The sequence below is a fragment of the Cydia splendana genome, chromosome 10 (assembly GCF_910591565.1).
Source record: "Cydia splendana chromosome 10, ilCydSple1.2, whole genome shotgun sequence".
Taxonomy (NCBI): domain Eukaryota; kingdom Metazoa; phylum Arthropoda; class Insecta; order Lepidoptera; family Tortricidae; genus Cydia; species Cydia splendana.
In genome coordinates, this window is record NC_085969.1 from 18,730,194 (window position 1) to 18,749,503 (window position 19,310).

The 19,310-nt window shown below is 39.4% G+C and overlaps 1 protein-coding gene across 1 annotated transcript; it reads left to right on the forward strand.

Moving 5' to 3' along the window:
- The first annotated feature begins 136 nt into the window (after positions 1-136).
- LOC134794462 (exportin-4-like) lies at positions 137-19,057 on the forward strand. Its single transcript, XM_063766279.1, has 15 exons — positions 137-418; positions 3,056-3,334; positions 3,972-4,799; positions 6,731-6,897; positions 7,657-7,824; positions 8,399-8,505; positions 9,402-9,558; positions 13,236-13,395; positions 14,192-14,361; positions 14,723-14,853; positions 15,480-15,631; positions 15,938-16,107; positions 16,685-16,784; positions 17,139-17,324; positions 17,999-19,057. The coding sequence occupies exons 1-15, from the start codon at positions 368-370 to the stop codon at positions 18,470-18,472; spliced, it is 3,300 nt and encodes a 1,099-aa protein (XP_063622349.1). The 5' UTR covers positions 137-367; the 3' UTR covers positions 18,473-19,057.
- The last annotated feature ends 253 nt before the right edge of the window (positions 19,058-19,310 follow it).

Consider the following 19,310-nt stretch of genomic DNA (forward strand, 5'->3'; position numbering starts at 1 on the left):
TGCAATGACATTGACAAATGACAAAGACATAATGTGACGTTGACATTTAAAAAGTAAATAAACGGCTGTGTCCTGTTTAAGCCATATTTAAAACCGTTGCCCGACAAATTGTTTTTTTTTTGTACCTAGTAGCATCAAATCCCAGGTGAAAATATATTTTTTTTTACAGGTAACATAGCTCGTAACTGTCACTGCACGGTTGTCATGCGATATTATTTTGGAAAATTCGTGGTGTTTTCACAAATTCTCTACAATTATGCGACTTCCTAATTACTTCAAACCGTGATCCGATTCGCATGTCTCGGTTACGTTCAGTCTAATTCATCGTTTTCGTGCAATTTGTGGTGTTCCAGTAACAACAGCTACGATGGATAACGGTCCGATACAAACACTGGAGACTGCAGCCCAGATGTTGATGGTATGACTAAAATGAATGTCTATAAATCTATCCTAAAATTACACTAGACAATGACACATTTGAGCTTCATAATAAATTCTAGGACAAGCTTATACCGGATGCTCTCATTCTTTTTAGGCGCACTAGCATTTTTATTTGATAATAAAGCCCTAATTGAATATTGTACAACCAATCCTACGATTGGACGTAGGCAGAAGCTCGTTTTTGTACGCAGAAACTTTTACTAATACTAGAAACAAGTATGCTGAATCCTTTATAAGTACTGTTTTGTTAGAAGAATTTTGAGGATTATCAGTTGGGCAACCTACATTCATTCTCTATTTTACTACAATGATGAAATGAAAGAGTGTTATAAAGCTATCCTTATAACACTGCTTTCTACACTTAGATACTAAGTAAGGTAGGTAGGTAAGTTTATTCCTAGATACTTATTCTCATAATATAAATTATCCTAAACTAAGCTAAACAAATTTATATTATGATCAACATTATTAACCCATTCAGGGCCAGCGACTCAGCGTATGGGTCATGCTCAAACAGTTCCGCAGGGCCAGTGACTCACATGTGAGTCTTGAATAAATTCCAATTTAAACTTAAACGAAACGTAATTTGATGTAATAACGTAAGTATCATATAAGCTAACAACCATTTCTACAAGGTATATTAGGTAAAAAAATTATAAACACGTATTTTTTAATGAAAACGGGGTCTAGAATATTCAAGTTTGGTTTACTATCAGTGCAATATACTAAATATACTGAAATTCTAGATACATATGCGATGCAAGCAAACAGAAAAATCCATATTTAAAAAATACAAAAAAAATATATATTTCAGAAGTTATTGACATGGCTCAAGGTATGGGTCACCGTGGCCTGGCGCTACTTGTAAAAACTACTAATGTTTCCGTAGCATGCTAAAATAAACTTTATTGGCTTGTTTTAAAGCTTATTTCATGTTGAAGCTATTTGATATTGTACCATTTTACAACCGATTACTGTTTGGATGATGGTAAGCCACATTTTGTAGGAACCAAACCGTAGTACGAGTATAATAATATGTATTTTGTTTTGTATAAGGGGTAAGGCAACTAGGATTTTCTCCCACTGTACATGTCATAATATTTGGTGATCGTTGTATTGTATCTTAGGCAATTACCTACTCACAATGATGTTAAGGTTCATTTTTTTCGTTTCAATATAAAACAAGGCGGTTGAAACAGTCATCACTAACTATTATGTATTGTATTACAAATAGTTTGTGACAAATATTAACAAGTTCTTTAAAACATCGTGGTTTCTACGGCAGATTAGAAAGTAAGTATTATAATACATTTTAAGTTCTCTATTGTTACTAATATAATGGCGTTTACCAAAACAAAGATAAATGACCGACTAGGTGTAAGCTTATCGGACACACTTGGACAATAAACAAGGAATGCATCCGAGCGGCGGCGGCGGTATTATTTTTCATGTGGTATTTGACGTATTTGTCACAAGAGTTCAAGAAGTGATTCATCCCATCCCCCCTATTAGAGATGTATTTTGGAGTAACATGGGAAATAAATATTATTTAGTCACGATTTATTCGTGGGCGACTTTATACTCCTCCTGTGCTGTTGTGATTTCGTATTTTGTGACCATGGCTATGGATTACCGGAATTTGAACCCGCCTAACCAAACTGCAATAAGTAATTAGTTTTTTTTTGATAGGCACAGAAAAACGGTGGTTAGTAAAAATTTTGCATAATGCTGTTCAACTGGCCGGCTTCATAAGCGGCGATTTATTTACCGTGCGCGCCAGGCTCGAGACCCATAAGCTGAGTCATACGTTTTAGCTAAAAACGGTTTGTATGGTGGCCCGGCGTATTGTGTACGCTCAGCGGTTCGTGGCCATGAATGGGTTAAGAACATTACATATAAACAATAAAATAGTTAGAAAACTTTGTAATAAGGTCTGTGGTACAATTAGGAGTGTTTGTACCATCAATACATTCATCCACATTATCACAACCAAACCTGTTATCGATGTTGCAATTCATTGAAAATTTGGGTTGGCAAGACTACCTACTATGGGGAACCCCACGGGAACCCTAACTGCACCAATGGTGCCCAACTTGGCCGAGTAACATATTTAAATAATAATTTTACCATGAAGTTGAATAGTTGATATCCATTAAATTAACAATAAACAGCAGTATAGAAATAATATTAAAGTGAAAAAATTAAATATTTAAAATACCTTAACCTCGCCACCTGCCTCTAACCTAGCCTAATCATTTTTTTTTTATAGTCATTGTGGGATTAGATTTAATGCTAGTTGCAAAGTTATGCATGAATTGAAAGGCGAATTTTAGGTCCGTAATTATGTATTTGGCCAACCCTTATCCTTTTAACCACCATAGAATTTGTCATCAAGCATGCTTATATTGCGGGTGGTACAAAGTTACACAAACTTTTAACTTATTTATCAGACCAAGGTGAAATGATTTTGTATGTCTTACATATATATCAGTCTATGGTTTACAACATTATTTTGTTTATACATTAGATATCTTGTAGATAGTTGAACACTACCTATTATTAAATACTTAATAAAGTAAATTGAAATAAATAAAGCACTATTTTTCATTCACAGGCCCCACCAACCCTGGTGACATCAGAACAGCGGCATCAAGCAGAAAGCGTGTTTCTAGAGTTCAGGAGTACCAAAAACCCTTACCAACTCTGCAGGGAGATTCTAGAAAAATCCAGAACTGACTATGTCCTATTTGAAGCAGCCGGGCTGCTGAAGACAGCGCTTATCAGAGAATGGACATTGTTGTCAGAAAGTGATATTTCTTCTCTCAGAGAATATTTGCTGAATTATTTGCTGAGGCAAGATACTCCGCCGTTTTTGAGAGAAAAATTATTGCAGGTATATGTTTGTTATTTATATGAATACGACGCAACGAAAATAGTTACACAAAAGAAGTGCTTTGAAACATCTGCATTATAACGTTGATGCATATCTCAGGACGGGCCTTAGGATTACTAAAATGGTACTAGTTCAGCGTTGTCACTCACGAATTCGAACCAATCGCGCGCGTGATGCGAACTCATCAACCAATCGCGTTGTAGCGGTGTCACACCGCTGTACTGGCCCCATTCATGCCCCATTCTTATTGCCCATAAGGCCAATCCTGAGTTATACATCAATGATTTATAACAATAGACAAAAGGAAATAACTTTGCACATTTTATTATAGCTTGTAAATTATACGGTGATTTTCAAACAATTACTTCTAGCCATATTGTGCAAGGTTGTATACATGTTGGCTGATTAGATGTTGGTAATTTTTTTAGGCTATTTCTTGACTGATCCCATGCTGAAAGTTGCTCAGGATGTCCTAAACTTCACAATACATATATGCCTAAGGCCGCGGACTGGACGCAAGCGGCGTGCGTACGGTAAATGAAGGCCATTCACTTGATTTGCCGCGCGCCGCACCGAGCGCCGTATGCGACGTTATAAAAAAAAAACAGAAATACCTAATTCAATATTTCTTCCACAGACAATAGCAATAATCGTCAAAAGAGGCAGCATAGACGATGGCGGAAGAGAGAGGAAGGCTTTACTCACAGAACTAGAGAAAATAATTCTAAGCTCACCCATAAGTCAACAGAAGCTGGCCTGCTCTCTCATCCTCGCTATCATGCAAGAATATGCCATCACTGTCAAGTCAGCCGACGTAGGCTTGATATGGGAAGTACACTTTAGGCTAAAGAAATCCTTCGAAGCGTTAGACTTAAAAAGAATATTCAGATTCACTGTCAGCGTTCTAGAACAGATAGTTCGCTCCGGACATAGGCCTGAAGGAGAGCAAGCGTTACTGACAAAGCAACTGCTAACCATAGTCGAAACAGTCTTATGCTGGGGGCAAGTGTCTCCGCTACTACCAAAGCGGTTAATCGGAGCATTCGAAGCTATATACGAAAGCGATGCAGCACCGGCTTTAAGACTAAGTTTAAATTGGAGAGACACAATATTACAACCAGAGCTGATCGCTCTATTCTTCGAGATACATATGTATGTGCGAACGAATCCTGATTTAGCTAGTCCGTCTTTAACTTGCCTAGTTCAACTGGCCAGTTTGAGCGGTGTAGTGGTGTCCGCTAGTAATTTAAAACAACAGTATTTGGAGAACTATGTGAACAGTTTCTTGAATATGATGGCTAACATTCAGCCGATGGAGAGAGAGATGCTCGGTATATCGGATATATATAGGCGTCTGATTCAGTTCTTCGCGCCGAGCATGATCGCGAATACGCCGCCGACTTTGCTGCAGAATTTAACGACGCTCACTTGTCATTGTATTAGAGGAGCTGTGGTGGAAGAAGGGGTAAGTTCAACTTTTTGACAACTTGAAAAGACGATTACCACAAGGATTTTCGTTCGTACTTTGACCCATCTGTTGCTACATCTATACTGTACCGTACACGGCGGGAAGAAGTTGATAACTCGAGATATTTTATTGAAGAAATTTGAACTTAAAATAAAAGTACATAAAGTTCAATTTTTTTCTCGCCATTTATCAACTTCTTCCCGCCGTGTACTGGACGCGCATGATTATATTGCTGCGCCGCCCATGGTGCCGGTTGTCAATGTCACTGTGCAAGCAGGACAGCAATATAATTATGCGCGTGCAATAGAGATAGCAACAGGCTGGTCAATGTACGAGAATCCTTTTGGTAAGCGTCTTTTCTTTCATCAAATCATTTTATTAATATTTTGATTTGTTTTTTAAGTAGTTACACTCTTCGAGCAACACCGGCTTCCGACACATCGGAAGGGAGGGGCCCAAGCGATATCTCACCGTACAAATCTTTCTGCCATTTTTCGCGGGGGGAAAGGTGCACACAGTCGCACTTCTCACACACTTACATACAAAATCCAATCTGTAATGACGACACAAATACATAGAAAATGACACACGTCAAAGACAAATCTTGCAAACCTCGATCTCTTTTTGTGTACGGACGAGTGACAAGTGTCACAACACGCACACTAACACATTTTCGTTGAAGTATGTTATTGTATTTTGAGAGATGAGAAGTCGAATTTGTCGCTCGACCGATCCGCAATGTGTACTGAGCGAGCAAAATCGATAAATCCAACAATTACATGAGACTAAAATATAATAATTGTGTTTGAATATAATTAAACGTATGATATGTAAAAAAAATATTACATGTGAAATGTAACACTTTCTTTTTGTAAATTTGATGTCCCCGACCTCTTTTTATAACAAAAAACCGAGCAAAGAGGCATTTTTGTGCAGCGGTGTTCACGCGCGCGTCTGGACTCGGTCTAGTGAAAAATCCAAGTGCAACTAGTTTTATTACCCGCGCTAGATTAGACTGACGCGCTAATCTTGTACCTCGGCAGAGGGGAAATAGTGCGAATGCCGCCTCCCTTCCGTGTTGCTCGAAGAGTTACACTACTATATATAAGTTATAAACTGAAATAGATGTCATATACTAATAAAAAAAGTGACCACAAGCACTTCAGTGGCAGAGGCTAGATTCGAACCGTCGTCTTCAGCTTACACAGCTATCGCCCTGGACCTCTAGGCTACCCTGACACGACGGTACCCCGTCCCAATTTTTCGAGTGCAACACTCTTAACTGTACATCGGTGGACCTTATAATACAAATAAGGTCCACTGATGGATAGTTAACAGTATGGGCGATGGTTCATACAATCTTAGAAAAACTAGGCGTCTTTGACCAACTCTCACTTACTTTGGTCACTTTTTCTTTAGTCTACTAAGCGCCACTTGCACCATTACCCTAACCTAGGGTTAGCCAGTTAAACCTGAAGTTACCATGGTTACCAGTACAATTTGACACTGGGTTAACGGTTTAATCGCTTAACCCCGGATTAGTGGGGTGGTGCAAGTGGCCTTAAGACATCTATGTCAGTTTTTATGGGGTGAGTCCTTTAACAGTTTTCTCAGGCTAATTTCCATTGAACCCAGCCGGGAATTATCGTCATCAAAGAAGTTGCTGTTAGAGCTCTTATCACAAGCTGTTTCATAGAATTATTTATATAGCAACAATGTTGCATATCAAATAACGTGTCAGTTTCAATAAGCTGTTGTTTCATCTAATACCTTTAAACGAGCAATTCTTGTTTATGTATATATTTCGGGGATCTCGGAAACGGAAATGTCATGCATGCATTAACGTTAGTATAGCTTATAAGTTTTAGAAGTTAATGCTTACCTTACTTTGTACTTTAAAAATGGACCTATAAATATAAATATTTCAGGTAAACGATGACTCTGTGTGGCGAGAATCCTTGAACAAATTCCTGCACACTTGGAGTTCCATCGTCCACGACACGGATGGATACTCGGCGGAGACCCTCACCAACCCGTGTATAGAGATATTTAACACTTATCTACAATGCCGGTTGGCACCTCCGGACGGGACCAGGTATGTCATACAAATATAGACTTTATGACTATTGAGATAAGGTAGAGAATCACTAAATAAGTTCGCTTGACAACGACACGGACGGATACTCGGCGGAAATCCTCACCAACCCGTGTATAGAGATATTTAACACTTATCTACAATGCCGGTTGGCACCGCCGGACGGGACCAGGTATGTCATACAAATATAGACTTTATGACTATTGGGATAAGGTAGAGAATCGCTAAATAAGTTCGCTTGACAACGACACGGACGGATACTCGGCGGAAATCCTCATCAACCCGTGTATAGAGATATTTAACACTTATCTACAATGCCGGTTGGCACCGCCGGACGGGACCAGGTATGTCATACAAATATAGACTTTATGACTATTGCGATAAGGTAGAGAATCACTAAATAAGTTCGCTTGACAACGACACGGACGGATACTCGGCGGAAATCCTCACCAACCCGTGTATAGAGATATTTAACACTTATCTACAATGCCGGTTGGCACCGCCGGACGGGACCAGGTATGTCATACAAATATAGACTTTAAGACTCTTGGGATAAGGTAGAGAATCTCTAAATAAGTTCCATTGGCAACGACACGGACGGATACTCGGCGGAGACCCTCACCAATCCGTGTAGAGAGATATTTAACACTTATCTACAATGCCGATTGGCACCGCCGGACGGGACCAGGTATGATGTTAAAGTATAGACTTTATGACTATTGGGATAAGGTAGTTATTTAAATATCTCATTGTCCACAGAGGCGTGGAAAGCAGCGACACTTGCGCCAACGACATTAAAGACGATGTAGAAGAAGATGAGAGAAAACAACACAGCGACGTGCTATTGACTATTGGTGCCATCGCCAGGAAAGCTCCCGCGCATTGCTGTCATGTGCTTTTCACAATACTACATGAGCGTAGCAAGAGGTGAGCTTAACGACACGAAACAAGCTGTTAGTTTCAACTTAGATGCACCATTTTTATATTGTAAAAGCACAGAATAAATAATAGTACTAGGTACAGAAGACTCACTCTCTAACAAAACGCGTCTGTTACGATCAGGACAGATATGGCCGCTAGGTGGCGACAGCGCCACGCGCGGCTTATGGATAGCAACCAAAATTGGTGTGGAACGGATGTACTTTTAGCTACCTGTAGCAAAGCGACGAAATCGCGGAGTGAGCCATGCCTGGTAAAAGGAGGATGATTACTCATCAATGTCATAATCAGTTAAAATAATAGCTTTAGTTTTATATTTCTGGGTTCTAGCAGAATTATCAATTGCTCACCCGAAAGAGTGGAGAGTTCACTGAGCCAGAACCCTTTTGTTTTGCTGCAACACACACAGCAAACCTACATATTGATTTTTTGATTCATGCTTCTTGTACTTAATTTTACTTTTATTTTGGTATTGTTATTGTTTTTTATTTTTTTGTCTATATGTATGTGTGGCAAGCGAATAAATGGTTTATCTATCTATTTCCCTGTTGTGTTTCTGTAGATTGGAGGAGCACCTGCAGCTAATGCATATGGGCAAACTGACTGTGAGCGGCGGCGAACAACTGATCAGTCTGTTCGAGGATCTACACTGGACTCTCATGATTGCAGGTATATCATGATTAAATGATATCTATCATAGGAAAATAGGGGTCGTATTGGACATGTTGTTTGACGTATTGGTTTTTTAGGGTTCCGTACCCAAAGGGTAAAACGGGACCCTATTACTAAGACTCCGCTGTCCGTCTGTTTGTCACCAGGCTGTTACTTGAGAACCGTGATAGTTAGACAGTTGAAACTTTCACAGATGATGTAGGTATTTCTGTTGCCGCTATAACAACAAATACTAAAAATAAAATAAATATTTAAGTGGGGCTCCCATACAACAATCGTGATTTGTTTGCCGTTTTTTGCACAATGGTACGGAACCCTTTGTGCGCGAGTCCGACTCGCACTTGGCCGGTTTTTTCGTCCTTAAGAGTCACTAAAAAGTTGCTCCTATACAATCAAAGTGACGTTCTTATCCGACTCGCACTTGACCGGTTTTTATTTTTTATTGATGTCGCCGCGCGCACAGCTCTTGTGAGCAAGGATCCCGCTAAGGATACGGGCGAGCCTCGCTCATATGCATATCTGTCGCCAGTTTTCCCTTAGTCGCCTTATACGACACCCACGGGGCGAGATGGGGTGGTGCTATTCTTTTCTGATGCCGGCACCACACGGCACAAAGGCGTGTTGGGTTGGAAGGTCAGATGGTAGTTGATTTTGTAAAAAAAAGGCTCTTTATAAATGGACCGGGACAGAAAAAAACACTATGTATACAACACACACACAGACAGGTGGAAACAGGTATTATTTGACCCTTTTGCCATCTAGATACCGCGTCAGAAAACGCCTTTCTTTCGATCCCTCGGCAACAATGTACTATAGCTAAAGCTGTAGATATTTAAGTTGAGGATGACGATGATGATCTCTAAATGCCAATATGTTATCTATAATATTTTCAGGACACTTCCTCGCGATCGATTGCACCGAGGGTGAGACGGTGATGATGCCGAACGAGATAGTGCAGTTCAGTCTCCGAGAAAACGCCAATGTGGACGCTTCCCTGCGATATCTAGTGGGGGAGAGCGCTAGCACTGAAAATGTCGATCCTGTGCTCAAGTAAGTCTATTAATCTCCTAAGACAGTCTATAAAACAATACAGATTTTCAACGAAGGCATCTAGACAGGGCAATCGTGCGAGGGGCGAGGGGTGGGTAGCGCGCACCCGAGCTGCATACATCGCCATTGTTAGTAGCTCGGTACTACTTATAGGACTACCGTGTCTTATAGTAAGTCAAGTGTAAGTCTTGGGCAGTTCTGTAAAAATCTCTGACAACCCTACTGTGTTCTTGTGCGGTGTCGGCATTTACGCAAACATCAAAATCGGTCCACTGTTACTTTTTACACTGTGCCTAAGATAAGATAAATACTAGTGGCTCTGTGAGCTGTAGACCTCGCGAGCAGAGCTTGAAATAACATGGTGCTAAGAGCTTTAAATACACCGTGTTTTTTTTGATTTCCGTTAATTTCAAGGGTGCATTCCTGAGCTTAAATCAAGTAACTTTCTCAAAGACACCGATGTTCTAATTAAGTCCATTTCGGAGATAATCCATAATTTATTTTTTTACTATAAGGCCCCTACAAGCGTGTACACTTGCCTTAGGGCCGGCTTACATATTGATTAGTGTTTAGAATGAGTTCATACATTTGCTACTAAACTTAAGTACAATCTCGGTCGATTGATGTACGAAATGACATTGATATGTCGCAGATTTCAATTGTTTGGTTGAGTTAAATGTAATGCCCGTGTTACAACAACGCTATATGCTACATTTAATTACTTTTTAAACAAAAAAGAAACAAAAAAAAAATTTTTTTTTTTAAATTAACTATGCCATTTAGTTCTTATAAACGTACTTAACTATACCCCGAAGTTAACGGAATTCAATAAAAACACGGTGTATAGTAAATTAAAGAAAAACAATACGAAATTTATGTGTAAAAAAATACAAAAAGCTATAATATCCCAGCATACAATTACTGGGGATCGAACCCAGACCCTCTGTGCAAACAGAAAAAGCGAACGTTTACAAACTGAGCCAAATAGTTCTTAGATGGGTTGACGAAATTTAGCTACTCCTTCTCAAATTAAAATTAGTTAAAATTAAATATCTAAATACCGCCTAAACCAGCGATAATTTTTTTCTGCATTTTTTGCTATTAACTCTGTAAACATGTTTCAAAAAGAAAAAAGTCTTATGATATCGATACGACTATTTGTTTAGGCGCCAGGTATCACGACTCCGCCATTTTTAAAAATTTCCAAAAACCGGATTGACAAAAAAATTTTATTTAGTCATAAAATTCGGTCACAAAATTTCACGAGAATCGGTTAAGAATTGCGACCTGTAGAGGAGAACATCCGGACATACGAAAGCAAAATGCCCGAGTCAAAACGTAGACCTTCGCTTCGCTTCGGTCAATTATTACGGTCCACTGTTAACCTAAGGTCCACTGTCCCCCCTAACTAGTTCAGTCTTAAATGAAACGCCAACGTGGATGCTACCCTCCGATGTCTAGTGGGAGAGAGCGCTAGCACTAGGGTTGCCAACTTTTTTTTGGTGGAATATAGTATTTTCCAGAATAAGGCATCAAAAATATTGTACATTTCAAAAAAATATAGTACTTTTAGATAAACTACTAAACATGAGTGTCTTCTTCTTCTTCCTCGCGTTGTCCCGGCATTTTTGCCACGGCTCATGGGAGCCTGGGGTCCGCTTGACAACTAATCCCATGATTAGGCACTAGTTTTTACGAAAGTGACTGCCATCTGACCTTCCAACCCAGAGGGTAAACTAGGCCTCATTTGGGATTAGTCCGGTTTCCTCACGATGTTTTCTTTCACCGAAAAGCGACATAAGTTCCGATATTTCGTACATAAGTTCCGAAAAACTCATTGGTACGAGCCGGGGTTTGAACCCGCGACCTCCAGATTGCAAGTCGCACGCTCTTACCGCTAGGCCACCAGCGCTTAAAATACTAAACATGAGTGTAATATACGTTTAATCGGAAATATAGTATTTTAGCGTACTATATATTTTTCCAAAAGTATATAGTACAGAGAGCCAAAATATAGTACAATACTATATAATATAGTACGGTTGGCAACCCTAGCTGGCACTGAGAATGTAAGATAAGTCGTAAACCGATGATATTCACCCGGCTAACATTATTCATGCATTACAATATTTTTGTCGTGGAATTCTATGACTCCTTTTATTTTATTTTTAATAATAGTACATTACTACAGAGGCTGGGAAGTAAGGGGTTGCCGGCCGAATGCATATAGACGGCCGAACGTAGTGAGGCCGACAACCCCTTTTCACGCCGAGGTATGTATAGTGCTTTTCTTAAACATGCAATGAAATAATAATAAAAATTGATGATGATGATTGTTTCATGTCCTAATGTGATAGGTTATTCAGTGCGTGAGGTTCATAAGGGGAACGAAAATTTTATTATGTTTGCGCTACGACGCACGGTTTAAGAGCATTATAAAGTATTTTTATTTTTTATTATCCTTTTTTAAGTTTTTTTTTAGGGGTTTCTTACAGAGGAACGAAAATTTTATTATTTTTGCGCTACGACGCATGGTTTAGGAGATACAGTCCTATAAAACATTGTTTTGCTTTTTTTTTTATTATTTTTCTTTTCTTGTGTTTTTTTAAATGTTATTAAGGGGTTTCCTAAAGGGGAACGAAAATTTGATTATTTTTGCGCTACGACGTACGGTTTAGGAGATACAGCATTATAAAGTCTTTTTTGTTATTATTTTTTTTCTTTTTTGTGGTTTTTTTTTATATTAATTAAGGGTTTCTTACAGAGGAACGAACATTTTATTATTTTTGCGCTACGACGCATGGTTTAGGAGATGCAGACCTATAAATATTTTTTTTGCTTTTTTTTTCTTATTTTTTTAAATGTTATTAAGGGGTTCGTAAAGGGGAACGAAAATTTGATTATTTTTGCGCTACGACGTACGGTTTAGGAGATACAGCATTATAAAGTTTTTTTTTTCTTTTTTGTGTTTTTTTTTAAATATTAATTAAGGGTTTCTTACAGAGGAACGAACATTTTATTATTTTTGCGCTACGACGCATGGTTTAGGAGATACAGTCCTATAAAACATTTTTTTTCTTTTTTTTCTTTTCTTGTGTTTTTTTAAATGTTATTAAGGGGTTTCCTAAAGGGGAACGAAAATTTGATTATTTTTGCGCTACGACGTATGGTTTAGGAGATACAGCATTATAAAATTTTTTTGTTATTATTTTTTTTCTTTTTTGTTTTTTTTTTTATGTTAATTAAGGGTTTCTTACAGAGGAACGAACATTTTATTATTTTTGCGCTGCGACGCACGGTTTAGGAGATACAGCCCTATAAAGATAAAAAAAAAAAGAAATCGTACCATAAACCATCAAGCATAAACTGCCTATAGTTTTTTTTTTAAAGCGGTGCGATAGTGTGTTATCACTTTAATGGCTGAATGCCACGATGGTGTGTCACACATATCTGTGAAATGGAAATTTAAAAAAAAATTACTTCCCGGCCTAGGCCTTAAATTTTGTATGAAATTCCTTTACAGTTCTCTGGAGTTGCTCCGCCCTAAACGTGATACTTCGAAGCCTGATATAACGCCCGGAGTGACGACATTTCATTGCATGTTTGAGAAAACATACTGTATGCATGTTAATATAGGCCTTAGATGCCTGAAACAATTTTATTTTATTTAATTGCAGGCTGATAGGCGAAATACTCCGCATCAGTGCTTACGAATGCGCAGCCCTAGAGGCAGGACTCGCGGGGGTCTTCTCTCCTGAACTCTCCGCTACAGTGTCGTGGCTGCTCAAAATATGGGCCAACTCGTATCTCATGCCGCAGCCGTCTTTATACTCCGAGGTTTGTATACAACAAGTTAATTCCAACCTTACCGCGTTAACAATAAGGTTGAGATACCCATCAGTTGGGAATGCGTCTAGAGGCGTGGCTCGCGGGCGTCTTCTCCCCTGAACTCTCCGCTACAGTGTCGTGGCTGCTCAAGATATGGGTCAACTCGTATCTCATGCCGCAGCCGTCTTTATACTCCGAGGTTTGTATACAACAAGTTAATTCCAACCTTACCGCGTTATCAATAATGTTGAGATACCCATCAGTTGGGAATGCGTCTAGAGGCGGGGCTCGCGGGGTTCTTCTCCCCTGAACTCTCCGCTACAGTGTCGTGGCTGCTCAAGATATGGGTCAACTCGTATCTCATGCCGCAGTCGTCTTTATACTCCGAGGTTTGTATACAACAAGTTAATTCCAACCTTAGCGTGATAACAATAAGGTTGAGATACGAATTAAGCGGCGGCAGCAATTACAAATTATACGGTTTTCGAAGGTCACTTGACGGACGAAAACTTAGAAAACGACTCCCAAAATATTTATCTGAAACTATTCACACATGGTGTTAAACTAAAAAACTTAACTTGCCGTACGTTGTTGAGTATCACGATTCTTCAGGTAGAAGTTGCTTCGAATTAAAAAAAATCTAGCTAGCTCAAGTGAGACTGCACCCCGGGCTCAAACCCCTGTAAGCGGTCCCTGTCCCTACATTGTTTAATTAAATTAAAATTTCTTCATTAAATACAACATAAATTTCGTGCATAAATTTGTTAATGTTTCCTGAACTTAAAAGTAACTCGTTTGCTCCCAGATGGCACCGATCCTAGAGATGGCGTTCGGTCGCTCGTCGCGCGGCGCCGTGTGGACGGTGCGGCGCCTGTGCGCGCGCGCCGGCGCCGGCCTGCGCCACCTGGCGGCGCAGCCCGCGGCCGCCACCGCCGCCGCCCAACTGCTCACTACCCTGGCGTTGCATCACCACAAGTACCTAAATAATCATAATCATTAATTCGTCGCAATCCATGGTAATATCATATCATTTATTCAGTAATAGTCATACTTTGTCATTTATATATACAATTCACTTAATGAACTGAGGATAATATTCATATTACACATAATACAGATATTCTAAGTTAATAAAAGTTACTTCAGCCCCAAAATTTTACCCCTTCTACCATAGATGACCTTGCCATAAGACACTCGTTTTCTTTTACGACATCAACACCCTATTATTATATTTAACTAAATTATTACTATTGTAATATAGTTATGACCCAATTTGTACGTTGTGTGCTCCTTATGCTCTATTGATTTGATAGATCAATATTCATATTATTTTCAGGCAAAATCCACTAGCGAGTTGCGAAGAATTCCTAGCCCTCGTGGCTTGGGAAGCGGCCGGCAGTAACTTACCAGGCGAATTAAGGAAAGAATTGCATAGAGCTTTTGCAATCGCTGCAACGTATGCAGAAGGTATGGACTAAACCCCTTATTGATAAAACTTTACGGCCTGATTTAGTTAAATTATGTTTTATCCCTTTCTTACAAATACATAAGTCAAAATGACAGATAAAGACAAACGATTATTAGCTAATTGAGGTTTGTAGCGCGTTTATGAATAAGGGGGTTAATCATTCCCCTGCCGAACTGTAAGGGTCCTTATTAGCTAACAATTTTGAAGGTGAGGAGCAATCTATGAGAAAAAAGGAAGAACTTATAGATGTAGTGAATTGTAGTGCATAATTCTTTACGTATTTAACGGAAACGTACGAACGTGTCATCCTATTTCAGTCAGTCTCAGTACAGAAAGTAGTAGAAAATACAATGGTAGATTATTCACGACATCTGTAGACGGCTGACAAGTTCACAAGCTGTGTTCAGCAATTTCGATGTTATGTTAATCTGAAAAAAAAAATGTTTTGCCCACTTTCGGCAATTTCCTTCAAATATATCCTTGGATTTCAAAAAATAAGCCCATCAAAGGGCTCTCAACGTGTTATATGTTTCATCAAAATCGGTTAAATCCTGTTCGGAAATTCGTTTCTTTTCTGCCTGTTTGTTTTTCATGAATTATCAGGTTTAATATATTTATTCCACAGGTGAAGTCCGAAGCCGCCTCCTCGCAAGCACAGTGGCGTTACAAGAGAAGCTGATGAACATAATTAACATGGAGTCGGATACGGAACCCGTACGAAATATGTTGGCGGACACGCTTGACTGCTTTATTGGCGTCACAGAGGGCGTGTTTGAGGTAAGATTGTTTCTGAATGTAAACATTACCGCGTATTTTTGTATACCTCACAAGCAGAAAAAAGTTTCCAAAACTTTTCGTACATTTTCGTATTTCCATTCTGTTACTTTTAATTAGGAGGAAGTAGCAAATTGTAAAAAAGTGATTTTCATTATTTTTTTATATGAATCGCCGTCGTCTTCAATATGATGTGAGAAACTAATTTTCTAAGTTATCATCTATTTCTGACGTCATAAAAAATATTTCTTAATCTTCTCAGACGATTTACCAAATTTCTAGTTTCAATTAATATTCCAATGTTACCAGGTGGGAACCATGGACGAGCAGTTCATGATGCTGATCGGTGCGCTAGACAAGATACCCGGTATAGTGTACCGGTACCACAACTACCCAGGGGTAGTGCTACCTGCTCTCAGACTCCTCGCCAAGAGCGCCAAGCGGATGCTGCACTCCGTGCAGCCGCAGAACGTTAGCAAGTACGTACATTACATTTTCGTATTTCCATTTTGTTACTTTCATACGGAGGTAACAGAAAGGAATGAAAATTGATACAACATTTTTTTACAAGTGAAATTAAACTTAACGTACGAGTAATTAACAGTTGAAAATTGTGTTAAAGCTATGTCCGGCGTTTTGTGATACCATACCAAGTCCAGTTTGTGATCATTAAGGCCTGCCCACTTGCAATAAAAAAATCATATTATACTCATAGAATATAACACTCTTTATAGGCACACCTCAGAAAATATACAGCTTCAGGAAAAACAATATAAATTCTAAATCGGTTTAAGAGGAATTTCCTCCTGCGGACGCTCCGGCTGTGGAATGAAATGAGCCCCCTGCCGAAATTTTCCCGAGGGGTGTATGGGGTTCTTCAAACAGGTTTTTAAAGGGTCGGCAACGCGCATGTAACACCTCTAGAGAGTCTGGAGTTGCAGGCGTCCATAGGCTGCGGTGACTGCTTAGCATCTGGCGGGCCCTTTGTTTGCCATCGACGTGGTATTAAAAAAAACCGCCTTTTATAAAAATTCAACGTTTAAAACCTTGTTCCAGATTCCTGGAAGTGTGCAATACAACATTCGACGTGTACATGCGGTGGAACTCTGGCAAGATATCCGGCATTCCACAGGACGCCGAGGAGGAGGCGTATGAAGTAAGATTACTGTTTATTTCGACAATGCTTTAACGGAGTAGTGATACAATTTTATTTCTACTTGTATTTACCAATTTATATTTTAGTGTTTTTATGTTACAAATAATCTTCATTTTAAAACAGCAAAACTGTTCTAATTGTATGTACGTTTATCGTATTTCCAGGTAACGGAAGGATATGAAAAATTACAGTTTTTTTTTGTCCAAGATATATATAATAATATTGATAATTTATTTATTCCATAAAAAATAAACAATTCATCCCTATCACTAATATTCCAAACTGTATCTCAGTTTATTAGCAGAAAACCACGTACAACCATTTTTTACACCTCACTGATTCCACTTTCCCCAGGATATCTGCGCCCTAATGGAGGTGGTGTGCTCCATCGCCCGCTGCGGCGCCGAGCGCGCCGTCGGCGACACGTGTGCGAGGGGCCTTAGATTATTGCTGCCCCTCATTACGCCTTCCCTGCTGGCGCTACCTACGTTAGCACACCAGGCTTATCGCACACTTCGCGAGTTACACACAGCGGAGCAGGTAAGATACTTGCGTCTAACATTATTGCTGAGACTTAATACCCCTTCCCTATTGGCGCTACCCCGTCGCGAATTACACACGGCGGTGTAAGTAAGATACTTGTGTTTGTGGCAGGGATGTTGCGGATGCAGATTTTTTGACATCCGCGGATGCGGATATTTAAAGGTCAAAACGTCAAATATTACATTTTTAGTCATTTTTATTTAAAAAAAAACGAAACGTTTAGTATTTGAGCAAGAATTAGGTGCGTTATATTTAACAAACAGTAACTTGGCCGACTTTTCTGGATCTAGACGATTTCGTTATAAGTAAGGACGAAATTACTTAGCACTTAAGCCGCCGCTAAAGCGTTCCTGTGCCGACTTGTTCGACATCCGCACCCGCATTACGCTCCGCATCGATTTTATGCGGATGCGGATGTTGAATTGAAAATAATGCGGTCGTTCCGCGGGTGCGGATGTGGATGCGAATATTCGCAACATCCCTGACTTGTGCTCTTTATGCAATGAGGAAGACTATTATAGAATCTTTCGCTTGCACGGGACTCAAAATAAGCACTCGAAGAAATATCAAACTTTGATCTCTTGTTGTACAAATAACTATATTGTCAGCCTGGATAAGGGTCTTCTAACATGAAAAAAACTTAATTAATTCAAAAATGTTTATTCTTACAGCTAACAATCCTACCAATAGATGATTTCAACATGGTAGTCGCCGCGCTACGAGTCGGCCTGACCGCCGTATCCTGCGACGTGTCCACTCTCTGCTGCGACACCATCGTAGGCCTCTCAAACAAGGCCCGCACTTTAGGCGATGACAACCCATACTCTCTATCCCTTCTAACTTTAGCAGAGTTACTTCTAATGTTGATTATCAAGATGGAAATACCACCAGATTCGATCCCAGCGGCCGGCGCAGCCATATACGCTTTAACATGCGTCAAACCAGCCCTCTTAGAAGGCCTCGCACGCCAACTTATAGAGGCCTACGCTGTCAACGATCCAGCCAATGTACCTAGACTAGAAGAGGCCTTTGGGGTCCTCACAAATGGGGTGCTCTTCGACGGTTCGAGACCCCATAAATTGCGTTTCCAGGATAATTTCGATAAGTTCCTTGCGAGTGTGCACGGGTTTTTGATTGTGAAATAATTGTGCGGGATTGTAATTTGGAAGTCGACATTTATTTGATGCTCTAGGTGCGTTTGATGTTTTTTTAGCTAATATGACATTTGAAATATATATTGTTTAAGTATATACGAAGTTTGAATTGGAATGTTATCTTTATAGAACCATCAGTAGGCTTAGCACTGCCGCAACAGTATCTCGCGCGCGAGATAGACTGTCAGCCTATTTCTACCTGTATTTATTAGAGAGGGACGAGTAGTCTATCTCGCGCACGAAATACTGTCGCAGCGCTCCTTAGCTAAGCCCAAAGTTACAGAAGGGAATTATTGATATCAAATGTTATATTAGGTGAATCAAACTTTTATGAAATTACGCACCGCCTTAGAGTGCTAGCTAAAATTCGAAATATCTGAATTAGATATCGGTTATTGCGCGTTGCTATATGCGCTTTGTAATTTAAGGAAAAACTATTGTTTTATTAAGTCTAACAACTAAATGTGAGTAAGAGACTTATTGTAATATAAGTTCTTGTAAGTAAGCGCTTTTTACCGCTACTATCTAATTTATTAGTCTAAGAGACGGTTTCTCAATCTCAGGTAACTAGCCTCACAGACGGAATTTTATTGTACAATATTAGTACATTCATTAAGTTAAGTGAGAATTACTGATAAAGTAAAGACACTATTAAGCACGAAGTATTTCGTACACTGACCCGCCGTTTCTATCTCTATCGCACGCGCATAATTATATTGCCTTCTCTCTCGCAGTGGCATTGACCGCCGGCATCATTAATGGTACAGCAATATATTTAATTATAAAACGCGTGCGATAGAAATAGGAAATGGCGAGGCAATTCGCGTTC

What these genes read in the sequence shown, in the direction of transcription:
- LOC134794462 (XM_063766279.1), top strand. Translation starts at nt 368, where the DNA reads ATGGATAACGGTCCGATACAAACACTGGAGACTGCAGCCCAGATGTTG. An exon ending in CGCTGCAACGTATGCAGAAG is followed by an intron (nt 14,854 to 15,479) that starts GTATGGACTAAA and finishes TTTATTCCACAG; the next exon opens with GTGAAGTCCGAAGCCGCCTC. An exon ending in TCACAGAGGGCGTGTTTGAG is followed by an intron (nt 15,632 to 15,937) that starts GTAAGATTGTTT and finishes CAATGTTACCAG; the next exon opens with GTGGGAACCATGGACGAGCA.